Below are 15,199 nucleotides of genomic sequence, written 5' to 3'. Positions count from 1 at the left end.
CAAGTCAATTCCTCTGTTTGAGGCTCCATTTTCCATTCCTGATAAGATGGACTGGGCCGGGTAGCAGAACAAGGAAGGCATAGAATCGTGCAAAACAGCCTGGCCAGTCTATTTGCCTCCCGGGGACTCAGATACTTTGACTCCTGGGTAAGGTCAGGGGTGCTTCTGGCCTAAATCGCTCAGAACTATTACCCCTAGGGTCCCTTGCAGAGAGGATTTTTCATGGCCGACCTGAACGCAGCCGGCTCCAGTGCACCGCTGGCCTCCAGTGCACTCGTTGGCCTTTGCTCCTGGTGGTTGCCACCTGTGTACAGTGGCTGGTGGCTCATGTTACCTCATCTGCAGGCGTGGGAAGCTATGAGACCTTGGCTCTTGGCGCTGGCTGCCAGCTGGGGGTAGAGGGACATTTGTTCTGCACGACAGAAAGAAACTTCTGTGGCTGGAGAGTTAAGCGGGGTTTCTGTCTGAGTCACTCGAGGGCAAGTGGGCTTGAAGGAAACAGGAAAAAAAAAGAAAGGGAAAACCGCTGGCTGAGGAGAGAATCTCCAGGTGGCAGGCAGCAGGTGCAGCTGGGGCTCTGCGCTCCCGGCCTGCGCCTGGCGGAAACCCACTTGGGTTCTCTGAACCCCGACTGGACCCAGCTTCTGTGCTGGGGCTCTGGGCGCCCACGGGACCCAGAGGGGACAACTAGTCGGGGAAGGTAGTGCCCTCTACTGGCACGAGATGAACTCCAGCAGAGCCAAGGGCTCATATAAGCACAACCGGTCTGGACTCCTTCCCCTCACGCCCTTCTTCCCTCCTGCTCCCCATGGCCAGGAGAAACTGCCACGCTTCTAGATTCCAAGGTTTTGATCCACACGGTGAACTTGGGTTGTGTCTTACAATTGATGTGTGTAATTCATGTGTTAGTGTCCCCCTAAGTTCCCCACCCAAAAATCTGTTTATAAATTGATGGTGACCTTACTATTTTCTACTTGACCCCATTGGCTCTCATGGCAGCCCAGGGAGGTAGATATTAAAGAACGTTGGTAAAGATTCTGTAGCTAATGAGTGGTGGAACCTAGATCTGAACCCAGACCGACTCAACCAAAGCTCATCCTTTCCTCTAAATCATCTTGCCTGGTTCCGGTTTTTAGAAACCCAGTAGCTGAGATTCCTTGCCCCCTCATTCTGTCCTGCCCTCTCTGTTCCCAGTCTGGCCGCATCTTTTCCTGTCCCGCAGAGGGGACACTGCTTAGTGCGTTTCTGCCCTATGAGCCGATGATGTGCAGAATGGTGATGGAGGAAAAGTTACCTAAATCAGAGGCTTGAGCAGGTGCCTTTGGCCTCCAAAGTGTGGTCCAAAGCTGGAGAGAAAATGTCTAGTAAGAGCCGGAGCCCAGATAAATTTTACCATTTGCTTAGGGTCATAGGTAATCAGTAAACAGCAGGCAGAGAGAAAGGCAAGCATCTTGAGAGCCTAGTTTTATATCATGGAAGTGAGCTGGATAACAAGAGACATCAACAACCTGTCTTATTTGGAGGCAAAAAAAAAAAAAAAAGATTCAAACTCATGGCTTAGCTGAAATGATTGGGCAATTCAGTCATTATAGTAAATCTGGTTGTTGGGTGAGATAGGAGGTTTGACAGAAACACTTTTCCAGGTCTCAGTGGAACTGTTCAGCAACATGGCGTCTGTACTGATCCTTTGGGATAACCAGGTGTACTTTGAGTGGTCAGGATTCGTGGATAGAAGTCACACTTCTTTATGCAAATATCCAAAAGGCAACCTGATTTTTATTTGTTACATTAAAACTTTTGGCTTTGAAAATCTTCACACTGGCTTTTGTGGAAGCACCATTTGTCTTAGTAGAAGATCTTATTGCAATGCTTGAGTGAAAGTAGTACTTGTGGTTAATAACTGGGTGGGCTGGCTGACATCATCTTGCTTTATTGATGCCTGCATTATTCAAGGCAGAATCCCAATTCCTGGCAAAATAAAAAGAGATCACACTTAAGGCTTCTTCTCCATGTTCTGCTCTTGTCTTGGTTGGAGAGCTGAATTTGATTAGTTTGACAGAATTTGTTCTTTGTGAAGCTTTACTGATTGCGATCTAACATCTCTCTCTCTCTCTCTATATATATACATATATAGATATAGATATAGCTTATATATATATATATATATATATATATCAGCTTTTCTAGAGCTGTAGTCTGATGATTTCTTTGCCCTTTTTTTTTTCCTTTCTGGAAATGCATGCAATGTGCATGTTATGAATAATGAAGGGCTTTATTTAGGTAAAAACAAGTGATGATAAGGGTTAGACAGGAGTATTGATTTTTCTATTAATACTGGACTATGAATCAAGGAATCATTGATTTGTAAGTTACCTTTTAACAGAATTTGGAAAAAAAAGTTTCTCATCATATTTTTTCTATGGATTCATATTAAATGCTTACCTTTGCATACAAAGGATATAAAATAACACATATGAATGTTCCAGTAGGTTCAATTTTTTGGAACAAAAATGATATTTTAGATTAACTAACATCACAGCAGCCTGGTGGTGATTTATTGAAGTAGTTTATTATTGGTGGAATGGAACTTTGTTTTCTTTTTGACTGCTCTAAGCCTTTAAGCTTCATTTCCCATTCGTAAATTCTTCCAAAAGTGAAAGGCATAAACTTGCTTCCCTCGTAGCTAGGATGCAGGCAGTTGACCTGGGCTGCACCAATCAGATGCTTGCATTTGAGATTTTGAATTGAGAGCCAGCAACATAAATAAGCAGATGCAGCATAGACCATTCTGGTGAGGGGAAGAGCAAATGGCCTTTTTTCTCAGAGAACAGAGCCGTATGCCCTCTGGTTTCCAGTGTGGTGGATAAGCTGAAGTATCTGTACCCAGAGGTGGGGTCGACCCAGGGGCCATCTATGGTGTGAGATGGGCATTGCTCCTGGATTTGGAGTCTTCAAGCTTGGTTTTCCAGATCTCCTTAAAAATCTGAATCTCTCTCCTATCCTTCACACATTCCTTTTCTCTTCAATCCAGCCAGGGAGAGTTTCTGTCTGAAGTATGCAACTAAGAAATATGATTGAAACAACTGGAATATGAGGATAATGACAAGGAAATAGGATTCTTTCCTCTGTATCTCCTTTTCAGCTTTTGGAAGGTACAGTAGAACAAGACTCATTGCCAGGTCGTTCTTACAGCAGTGATCATTTACTTATACTGACTCACTTTTCAGAACAGCGATCTAGAGAGAGTGATGCACACCCAGGCAGGGCATTTCTAAGGGAAATGGGGGTGGCTCAGTACAATGAATGGCCTCTTTTCATGACTGTACTTCTCAAGGACGGAGAAGAAGGAAAACCTGTGGAATCCAAGAAGACTAAATCCCAGGTAGATTCATGTTAGGTCTCCTGTCCCTTCGGTGACCCTCGTTTGCCCTTTCAGGTGACTCTCAACTGTTTACGTAGGAAACACCTCCTTGGTACACAGAAATGCCTTTCCCCACTAAGCTTCAAACATGCTGAGCTTCTTCATTTCCAGGAAATTTACAGAAAAGCTGTAGCACAATTTGTATCACTAGATTTATTTCCTTCTCATTCAAGTGTTGAATCTCAAAGAGGAGTTGAGTTCCCATCACTGACTTTCGGCATTGAATGGAAACATTTGAACGTCAGTTCACTGAGTAATGGGGCAGACAATTGTAATACTTGTACTAAACACTGGAATACAAATGCATGAGTCATATCTATACAGACGGCATATGCAAATATACTGTTCTTGGTTTTATAGTTCCATTTAAATATTTCTACTGTAAAAAAAAGACAGTGGTTTTGAAATTGTTAAAATAAATGCATTTTTGTACATCAAAGCTAAAAAACAAAACAAAAAATACAGTCAGTATTAAAACCTGTAGACAGTTTAGAATCCATCGCTTATGTTTAGTATCCTATTCAGTTTACCTGTCTCTTAAAGATGACTCCTATTTTAAATAATCAAAATCAAACAACTTCCTAAAAATAGGGACACAGCTTTCCATTAATTTCTTATTCTTCCAGGAAAGATGACATTATTTGAAGGCTGCCTGTGTCCATTGCTTTTTTCAGCCTGCTTTTTGGTAATATTATTGCACCTCCATTCGGGCGTCGCAAGAGAAGGGAAAATCAAAACACCATTTTGAGGCTTTTTAGCAATGCCAAGGAAAGGACAGGAGTCTGGTTAGCTGGATTTCTCAGATTGTGGTCTGTGTAAAACTCATGTTCCAATGTTCCAGTCTCCAGTTCAGGGAAACTGAATTACAAGTTTTGCTGTCAAATCAGGTTGGGAACCACTAGATTCTGTGGTACTTTTGTGCTTTTGATGAGTCCTATTTCACATAAGTATATGGTGGAATCTAAGAAGCCCTGTGAAACTAGGTTTACTCCAGCATTTTCCAAATGTATTTCAAAATGGAATCTCTGTATTTGTGCAGGTCCATTTGTGAATGGTTAAGATCTGGATAAGCGTTCCATTAGGGTGCGTCCTCCAAAAAGCAGATTCCAAGATGGGACTGGCTTGCTCAGGATTTCTTTGGGGAAACACACGGGAAGGATAAAGAGGAAGGAGTAGGGGAAGGTAAAGAGAATCTTCAGACCACGAGGCAGCTCTGACACCTGTGATGGAGCCCAGTAGCCCCAGGGGGCCCAAAGTGTTCTCTCACTAGAGCTCAAATCCCGTCTCCTAGAGTTTAAGTTTATTTCTCCTTGTTTGCAGGACACCCTTACCATGTGGCTAAGTCTAATTCAGATACAAGTAGTACACATCATAGCAACAGAAATCATTGTGCTGCACTTTCGATCATAAATGTTTGTTGATTGCACATCATAGGGAAAAACCAAATGGACAAGCCCGTAGCCTCATCTCTGCTTCATCATGCTGCTTACTCTCTCACGGTCTCAAGTTCAGCAACTTGACTGGAACGCTTTGGGCCCCCTGGGGCTACTGGGCTCAGATAACTTTTGCCGCAGGCTCTTCTTTTGTGAAGAACGGATCAGACAGGGGAGGTTTGGTTCCCTTGAAAGGATCAGGGATCAGGAGACGAGGTTCCAGCTCTGACGATCCCATGATTGGCTGTAGGACCTCAGACTACTTCACCTTTTTAGTCATCACTTTCCCCATCTGTAACATGTGAGGCTGGGATTCAGTGATCTCTGATGATCTTTGCTTCTGTTTGGGGTTAAATCTACAATGATCAAAAACGGGAGGAGGGGTGCATCAGGAAGCCTGTGTTCCACCTGTGAACCCCTGAGCCCAAGCCCATCTCTTTGGGGAAAATGATGGCTCAGTTGGGGATCTTGAATGAGGAGGGCTTGTGAACTACTATGTACCAAGTCTTCACTTACAAAGCCTCCTCCCAACCACCCCCGTCCCACCCCAGGAGATGGCCTTCCTCCCTCGGTGTCCTGCACCTTGGGGGCTCTTACACAGCTGCCTGGCCCATCAGTGTCAGCCTCCCAGCCTCCCCATGAGGTGCTCAGCGGAGTGAACCCAACATTCTTTCCTTTCCTGTGGTGCCACAAGACGTGCAAGATGGAGTAACAGAGGGCTGTGGATTAGTGTCTTGGGGCTGCCATACAAATGCCCACGAACAACAGCAGTGTATCTTCTCCCAGTTCTGGGGGCCGGAAGTCTGAAATTAAGGTGCTGACAGGACCACGCTCCCTCCGAAGGCTCTAGGGGAGAATCCTTCCCCGCCTCCTCCAGTTTCTGATGGCTGCAGGAGCTCCTTGGCTTGTGGCTGCATCACTCCCATCTCTGCCTCTGTCTTCACATGGCCTTCTCTGTGTCTTCTCCTTTTCTGTTTTTTGTGAGGACACTTGTCTTTGGGTTTAGCACCCACTGAGGTAATCCAGATCGATCTCATTTTGAGATCTTTAACTTAATTACTTCTGCAAAGGCTCTTTAAAATTTTTTTTTCTTTTTTTGCAAAAAAGGACACATTCACAGTTTCCAGAATGTGGATATAACTTTTTTTGGGGGGTGGCACCATTCAACCCACTACAGGCAGTGATTTCTGAGGCACTGGGTCCACCAAAATGCCTCATTTTTATTTATTTTTCTCCTTTATAAACTTGACATTTTGGGGGTGTGGGTATAACTCGGTGGTAGAGCGCATGCTTAGCATGCACAAGGTCCTGGGTTCAATCCCAGGACCTCCATTAAAAAATAAAAATAAAATAAAAACATAAACATTTGACATTTTTGAAATAACATCAGAACACAAGTCCCAATGAAATACCCCAGAGAGGAGGCAGTAGGCTGGAGGACCTTAGAGCATAGACTCCAAGGTCAGGTGACGTTGGTTCAAATCCCAGCACTTACCAGCTCCTCCGTCGCTCAGTTTTGCCATCCATACATTGGGCACAATAGTACTACCCACCTCTGAGGGCTGTTGTGGGGCTTAAATAGGATAGTACTTGTAAAAGCATCTAGAACCAGCCCCCAGTAAAGTGACAACGTATCACAAACAAGGAGAGGATGGTGAAAATGATTAAAAATGCAAGTCGGATGGCTGGATGGTGACTAGAAACTATCCAAGGCTGTGGCAATGCTTGGACCTGGGGTTTCTTTTAGTTTTGATCTCCCTGGGTCTCCTTGGCTGGGAATGAAACACGCTGGCAGCCTCTCCTCTCGGAATCTGCTCTGAGTGGCTGTGTTTGCAGATCAGAGTCTTGGGCTCTGGTGGCCAAGCCGAGCAGTGGGCATTGAATTTCAAACAGCGATAGGGAGCTGCCAGGCGGACCCAGCCGAAAGGGCATTTCCTGGGAGATGCCTGCCCCTCTGGCTGAGGCAGCCTAGTGCCCGATACCCACTCCATGCTACAGGGAAGCCTTTGTCCTCCCAAAACTAGTGCTGGATGCCGCACCTCCTGCCCTGCTGACCTGCCTCGGGTCCAAGAAGTTAGCGAGTGTGAGTACTTCCAGGCACGGTCAGGAGCTTTCACTGGCCAAGGTGAGACCCGTTGCTCTGTTTCTTATTATTGACCTGGACTCTGTTGCCGCATGGGCTGCTGGGAGCCATCAGGGATGCTGTTCTTCCGTTTGTTCTTAGAGCCCTGGGTCATGATGATTGAGGTCCCAAACCAAGTGCAAAGAGGCTGGGTTTTAGCAACGGATGCTGTGTGGCTGTGGGCAAGTTTCCAAACCTCTCTGAGCTGTGGTGTTCAGCATCTGGGAAGTGAGGATTGCATAGGACCCGGCTCTTGTAAGGTGATTGAAAAAAGTTGGCTCTGATTGAAATTTGGAGGTAGTATAGAGCGGAGGTTGGATGGGCCAGTTTGATTGCGGTTTACAGCTGTGGGTCTTAGGCAATAACATCTTAGACTCTAATTTTCCATCTGTAGAAGAGATCAAATACTTCCATCAGATGATTATTGGGATATTAAATGAAAAAAAATGTATGTGGAACCTTAATCCAATGCCTGGCTTATTCTACTGCTTAATGAACAGTAGCCATTATGACTATCCCAGAACACTCTGAATAATGATACTAAACGATAAATGGATGAATATATTGAATTACACATTGTACAATGGATAACTCTTCAGTCTCAGTGTGGTCTAGATGGAAAAGTATTCAGCTGGAGGAGACCCGGTTCCATCCCCAGCTTGGCAAATTTATAGCTGGCTGGCTTTGAGCAAGTTTCCTAACCCACTCCGTTTTCTTGTCTTGAAATAAAAATAATAGTAGCTGATTTCTTTCATTTGCCAGGAGCTGTCCTAAGGGGTTTGCATATATAAACTCACTCAATCCTTGACACTCTGTGAGGTAGATAGTATTTGATACCCATTTTACAGACTGCATCATTGGCTCCGGGTCACACAGATTATAAAGTAGGGGCCCAAGTCAGCCGTGAGCCTGGTTTTTACCCAGATAATGTGGAAATACTGCCAGTCTTTGTTCCCTCACAGAGCTTCTTTAGGGTCCCACGTGTGACGAAGTGCTTGGGGAAGGGTGGAGCATCATCCAGGTAGGACCCGTGGCCCCCATTTGCCTCCTTTGGTCTTGGCCCCATCTCTCTCTCTCTCTCTGCCCCCTGCCCTTTGTTTTATATGTGTGACATTCATCACTGTGTAAATGGAGATTTTAAGCAGGTCTAGGTAGAGATATATTGTGATTATATGTAAATTCAGTATAATCTCCCCCACTTCTGATTTTACTCCTACAGTAGATTGGAGATCAGTGAGTTTTCCCTCATAGTTTAAATGAAATAATCTTTACTGAGAATCTCCTGAGTTTGAGGTCTGGGACTAGGCATAACTTTAGACCTCTTTTATTCGGTATTTCCAAGTTCACTCCGGGAGGGACAGGACTGGGACATCGCTGCATGTTTGGGACTTAACACATTTGGACCCTGAGCTGAGGCTGAAACTCCAAGAGTTGTCGGCAGTACCAAGAGAAGTCGGCAGTGCCAAGAGAACCTCTTCCTCCCATCCAACAGGCTCAAACTCCAGCTTTTGCAAAAGTAATTTCAAAGGAAACTGAGCAGAGCCTTCGAGAACATCTTGGCTGAGTGAGGGAGAAACAGTTTGATGGGATTCTGTTGTTTCTGAGACCCTGTAAATCTCACACAAATGACTCCCTTGAGACAAGCTGTTCTACAAGCCCCTCCAAAATTGCCTTCAGAGTTATGTTTGATTGCATGAGCTGGTAGATGAGCCTTCGGGTTTCTTTCTTTCTACGCAGGACATCAGTGAAAACAGAAGCAATGAATTTCTGGTGGGGATTTTTTTTTTTTCCTCTGTGAGATTTGTTTGGGGTCTGGATGACTGCAAAGGCCTCATCCTTCTCTCTTAAACTGAAGGACTCAGTTGCATGACATTGGGCCGCCCCCACGCATAATTAGAGAAGGCGACCAGCTGCTGGGCTAATTGCTGGGATGAGGGTTGAGTGAAAGAGGACTTGGGGTTGGACAATAAAATTCATCCAGCCAACCCAAAAATATCCACTAAGCATTCTGTACTTCCTAAATTTTATTGTTCCTTCTGGTTAAAAAATTATCTCTGAACTTCCTTTAAAAAAATATAAATGTCTTTGAGAGGACAGCTCCTTGGCACTGATTACTTAGCCACAGGGGTTTGCAATCCTACTGTAATTTAGAATCACCTGGGAAACTTTATAAATGACTGCGCCTTGGCCCTACTGCTGACCAGTGAAATCAGACTGCCTGGGGAGGGATGTGGCCGTGGTGTGGGAGACAGTTTCAGAACCTTCCCCCTGTGAATCCGATGTACAGCCAAAGTTGAGCATCATTGCCCCAAACAAATAGGATTTTGAACAGGTGGGTAGTAATAAGATTATGGGGGGTGAGGAAGAAAATTTCCGAGTCTTGACAAGGCAAGATGTCATGTGGATTTATATTGTAACAATCTTCTGTCAAAACTCACATTATAGCTATTTCCATATTTGGTGGTTTGCCTTTAATATAAGTATTCCAGTCTTAGAAGTAAGATGAGTACACAGCATATACCCAGGGATGTATTTCCTAGCATACAACTTAGAAATTTACCCAAGGCTCTCTGGATAACCTCAAAATGGGGGTAAATCCTGGTTTGGTTTGGTTTTTAAGATAGACCCTGATCTCATGCAAATCCATTCTTTTGATAAAGGAGTTTTATTAACTATAATGTATTTGTTAATTCTTTTTTTTTTTTTTACTTTTTTTAATTGAAGTATAGTCAGTTTACAGTGTTGTCAGTATTTTTTTAAAGTTTATAAGAATTATTGTTAGTGAACACAAATTTATGTGCCCAACACCCAGTAAGGCCAAACATACTGGAATGTCAGACTTTGGAGCAGAGAAAGGTTCATTGCAGGGCTGACAAGGAGAACCAGGGTACCTTGTGCCCCACAAAACTCTTCGATGGGTTTCAGCAAAGCATTGTTAAAGGCCAGGTGAAGGAGGGGCGTCTCAGGGTATGTGATCAGCTGTGCACAATTCTCTGCTTGATGTTGAGGTAACAAGGTGGCTAACGTCATCAATTCTTAGGTGCCAGCAGGTCTGGGAGCTAGTGCTCATCAAGTAGTTAATTTCTCCCATTTGGTGGTGGCTTTTAGCATCTGAAAATCTCAGAAGGTATGCATGAAACACTATTATCTGGGTACTTTGGGGAGGAGCTACAGCAGAGGAGAGGGGTGTGGGGTCTCTCCCAGTTACATTATCATATAAAGAAATTGACAAATCGAAGTTTTTTTTTTTCCCCACACTGGATGTTACAGACTGGGTTTGGAGGGTGCAGTGCCAAGGCCAACTGTGTCCTGTGTTTTCTCAGATGGGAAGGAGAGCAGCGGGGGTCGGTACTGGTCACACCCACTGATACAATTAACTTAGCGTTTGACCTCTTGGCCTGAGCTGCTTTTATTCTGCGCTGAAGGAAGAAAAGTTTATTTCAGAAGGGGAATCTGGTGACGCGAGTGGAAAACCACATGGAGACCCCAGTTGTGAGCCATTTCCTAATCCCAGCTTCCCGAGCTGTGGCCATGACGTTAAATTAGCTGTTTGTAGCGCTTTTAGCAGTTCAGCGTGAGGGTTCCATGAGGTCATATATTACATACCATCCCAGTGAGAAAAGCAGAGTTAACTACATCGCTGCTTCCTGCAGAAGAGGAGCCCGGAGCTCAGAGAAGTCCCGTGGCCAGCCCCCATGGCATAGTTAGAACGTGGCATAGATGAGACCCACACTCCCGCTGTGGGGCTCCTCTTTCTGTGTCCCCGGCCGGCTGCCTCCCTGGCAGTGCCAGCCCGGGGGTCAACGTGGAGCGACGCCGCCTTGAACAGACGCGCTGAAGCCAGTTAAACACGTGCACTCTTTAATGCTCTTGCTGTTTGGATGCAGATATCGGAGTCATGGTAGCTTTCACCCTGAGGAGGCCAGGTTCGTATGGGGGTTTCTGTGTGTCTCGTGACTTGGGGTGGCCCTGGGAGGAGGTTCAGTAGATTCTAAACCAGAGAGTCCCATCCCTTCTATGAAGTGGGAGGGTTCCCGTGCTGGGATCCTCGGCAAACTGGAGAAGGGGTATCATGGCAACTGCCCTGGGGGCTTACCAGGTAAGTCTTCCTGATTTACTGGCTGATTCCAATCTATTGACTGGAAACCCCTGACAGCCTGTCATTTGTAAAGATGGGTGGTAGTAGCATCTGCCTCGTGGTGTGGAGTAGGGAAGCTAGGAGATAGTGCGGGTAAAATGGTGTTCCCAGTACGTGGTGAGTGTCAAAGTGTCGTCGCAAAGCCCGCCTCTGCACCCTGAAAGACAGATGGAGACTTGGAGGCAGAGTTTGGCGAGAAAAAGGAACAGCTTTATTGCTTTGCCAGGCAAAGGGGAGTCACAGCAGATTAGTGCCTTAGAGACTGTGAATCCATCTTGGAGGTGGGGTCTTCAAGTTTTATAGGAAAAAAGTGGATGGGACAGAAAAGGTGATAACAATCAGGGCGCTTTACAGGGTGCTGCTACGTTCCCCTTAACCTCCATGGATCTTTCTGGCATCACGGGGGAACTGCAGAGGGAGGGTCTGCCCATTCTTCCGAGATTATCAGCCCATTATCTTCTTCCTGGAGTGTAGCCTCTTGGTTAAAACTGTTGTAAAGGATGTAAGGGAGAAGTTTGGGGGATACTTAGCACAAAAGCAGTAAGGGAGAGAAAGCAAATTGCAGGATTTCTTAGAAAGAATCAACAGTTTTAGCATCAGGGAAGTTAGTTTCCTACTCTTTCAAATGATGTTTAAAAAATTTAAACTCACTTGGGAATATTGTAGCACGTTTTCTTATCACAGCTGTAATAATTTATAGCATGTTTTACATTGTATGAGCATTGTTTCCTTTTTTTGACTGTCACCCTGGAAACTGGATAAGAAATAGCATGTGTTAAGTGTGACTGAAACATGCTCATCTGAGTTAAGCATCCAGCCCCCAATTCTGGAGCTAATGGGTGGATTCAATCAAGCACGGTCGTGAGCTGAGTCTTGTGTCTCTAACTTACCCTCTGCAGCCCGATCTGCCGATGGCATGATCTTTCTGGGCTGGCAAGCCGTGCCTTCTCTCTACTGTGGATGCCACGGGGCTGAGGAAGAGAAATCAATTTTCATCAAGAATACTTTTCCTGCTGGGAGTCATGCTGGGAGTGCCCTTGATGACTGACTCAGGGTTTCCGGCAAACAACCTTGTGTGTTTGTGAAACAAACAGCAGTCCACCCAAGAGAGTGGAGCTGGTTGTAAACCCTTTGGGCGTTACTGGAAGGTTTCCGGTTTCCTCTGTAAGGGGTCTGAGCTGTGTCTAGAGCCTGCCTTCTCAGTGCTGGTTCTTCCCCAAATCAATTAAAGGTCTCTGAAGGTGGTTCTGGACATTAGTAGCTTTTAAGCCTCCTCAGGTGTGGCCAATGGATGACAGAGTCAAGAGTTCTTAGTTTTGCATGGATGCTTGTCTCTAACGGGTGGGACATCTCTCCCTCCTCCCATGCCCATGACAGCACTCCAGGGCATGCCCTAATGTCTCAGTCACTGGCTGTCCCACGAGAGAGTTCAGAATGCTGAAGCCATCCAGGATGAAGATGCCAGCTTCCTAAAGGAATGTCAAGTCTTCCTCGGGTAAAGACTGTCAGTTATTGGTAGCAACTTCCTGTTTTCGGATGGAAGTAACTCAGCCTTCTCAAGTAGTCTGCAGACCCCACTGGCCAAGTTCCCGGGAACACCAGATTCTGCCTCCGTGCAGCAGTGAGCCCTTGGGGACCACAATGGCAGTTCAGGCTTTGGAAGATACTGGCCTTGGGGCCACTGCTTAGTTGCTCTCCTTTGAAAAACAAGAAAGCAAACAATAATATTGAAAAATTCCTCCCTGACCTTCCACTCTTCCCTGCAGCTCCAGAAAAGGGATTCTCTCAGGAGGCTGGCAGAGGTCAGGGATGCTCCTGGTGTCAGTTAGAGACAGTGGACTGGGGCCTTTTCCTGGGATGAGAAGTAGGCCCTCCAATAGCCTCCTGCTCATGGCTAATATTATAATAGTATTAGTGGCTGATGCTCTGGGCATATACCTTGTGTTAGCTGAGCTGTGCACTTGTAGTGTGACCTCAGTAATCCCAGGGCCTCTTGACCATGGCAGTGGTCTGGGAGCCCAGCTGTGGAGAGAGTGTTTATTTTGCTCAGGGGAACGGGCAGGTGGCCCAGTGGTTAGAGGCTGGGCTCTAAAATCAGACAGATCTGGTTCTAGTTGTAGCTCTGACACTTAGGAGCTGTGTGACCTTGGAAACATTACCTACCCTCTCTGGGCCTTGGCTCCTCATCTGTGAGGTAGGAGAGGGCTGCTGTGATGATTAAATGATGTCTTTCCTTTTCAGTATTTGGTACAGGTGAGTAAAGAGAAATTGAGAAAAAGCCACTAGTGCTGTTATTATTTGTATTAGGCCTCCTTTGAGTGTGGTTCTGGGTGGACCTCATGAAGTCTGTTCAGGTGGGGTTTTTGTGGTTTCTGCAGAAGTAGCGCTGTCTGGAGAGCACATTGGGTCCTCCTCAGCTTTTGATGCCCGTCCAAGGTGGATGAGGAGGACGCTCAGCTTCCAGGATAACTGTGTGTGTGTGAGTGTGTGTGTATTTTCTCTTAACTTGTCTGAATGAGTCAAAGTTACTATTACTGTATTTTTTAGTTTTTCTTCCTTTTTTTTTTTAGGAAAGGGATGTTTGGGCTGAAGCTGAAGAAGAAGAAGAAGAAAGCAGAAAAGGGGTTAATCCTGGCCAACAGTGGTGCCCAAGGTGAGGCTTTTGAGGGGTGGGGAGGGACCACAAGCGTGGGGCCTGCAGGTCGCACAGAATTGACCCCTCCTTGGCTGAGAATGGGGTCCACTCTCCTTGGTGGTGAGATGGGACATGTGCTGCTTACTGGGTCTTCAGACCCTGCCGATCCCAGGTGCTGGCCCAAGGCTTTCTCCCCGGCGCTGCTGGTCATCTGGTTGTTGGGTCAAACAGGGGTGAGTGTACATCTCCTGGGCCACGGAAGGGGACCCCACAAGGAAGCAATGACAGGGTTCAAGCTCATGTTTCTGTTCTGATTTGCTCTGTGGCCCAGGATGAGTCACGCAGTGGCCCTGAGTCCCAGTTTCTGCCTTTGTTGCTGCAGCTGCTGGGCTGACCACACTCGGTCAGATTTTGAACATCAGAGAGAGGGGAGCAGCTGCTGGCGGGAGGCTTTACATATATTGTCTCATTTAACCCTTCCATCATCCGACCAGAAGGTGTTGTCCCCGTTTCACAAATGAGGTTACAGGGATGCAGAGACTGTTAAGTGCGGGAAAGACTAGCTGCAGAATTGCAGGAAGAAATGAAATGCAAAGCCATTGTTAAGAACGTATTAAGACTATCTGGGTGGCAACTGCAGAGCATTAAGCCAAAGGCAATGAGGTCTTTCTGATCACAGGACCCTGTGGAGCCACGCAGGGCCACACAGACCCATGAGGCCAGCCCTAAGCGTGGGAGGCACAGAGCCAGGAAGCCCTGGCGCTGGGGTGTGAAGCAGGCTCTCTGACTTTCTGTGTTTCCGATGCACCACTTCCTTCTCCAACAGAGCAAAGCTCCTAGTTAGTGTGCCCCATGCCCCAGCCTCAGGTAGACGCTCATGTTTATTGAATCAGATAGGATCAACAGCTTCCGATGGACAGGTCTGGAGACGTCTGCTGAGTGGTCCTGACGACAAGCAGGTCAAGGCTAGCTTTCTGGACCAGTTCTAAACCAAAATGGTGCAGGGGGTCTATTTTATCTTCACCCCTCTTGTCTCCTGGTGGGGGGCAGTGGGGTGTGCTTCATCCTTCACTGCTGTCCCCTACAGGTGCAGTGGCCCCCAACTCCACTCCTCACCCTTAGGTAAAACCTAATCTTACAATAGAAACATGTGGAAATTCATTCACGTTGAAGTGTCGGTAATGATGATTAATCATCCATGGATGAGAACTTACATTTTAAGTGGAGACAAGGCTTAAAGCTGAACAGACGTACTTATCTATTCAGTCAAACTGAAGGAATCAGGGAGTGGGTGGAAAAGACTTTGGGGTCTTTCCTGGTGTCCTTGAAATTATGATCCTGCTGTAGGTCCTGCAGACACAAGGTTGAATAAGAAACAGTCCCTTCCTTCCAGGACCTTATGAAAATATTTATGACACACTTAATAAGACCCTGCTGCTTTTTACTTGAC

At 46.0% G+C, this 15,199-nt stretch overlaps 1 protein-coding gene across 1 annotated transcript in view; it reads left to right on the top strand.

Annotated features, from left to right (window-relative positions):
- FER1L6 (fer-1 like family member 6) overlaps positions 1-15,199 on the top strand; it is a 122,025-nt gene that overhangs the window by 11,621 nt on the left and 95,205 nt on the right. Inside the window, exon 3 of the mRNA XM_006179730.3 lies at positions 13,685-13,767. Within this exon, the coding sequence (XP_006179792.2) occupies positions 13,685-13,767 (83 nt within the window). The remainder of the gene's footprint in view (positions 1-13,684; positions 13,768-15,199) is intronic.

Source organism: Camelus ferus, chromosome 25 (assembly GCF_009834535.1).
Source record: "Camelus ferus isolate YT-003-E chromosome 25, BCGSAC_Cfer_1.0, whole genome shotgun sequence".
Classification (NCBI taxonomy): Eukaryota; Metazoa; Chordata; class Mammalia; order Artiodactyla; family Camelidae; genus Camelus; species Camelus ferus.
The sequence above is the reverse complement of the archived record's forward strand: the minus strand, read 5'-3'. Positions and strand labels throughout refer to the sequence as shown.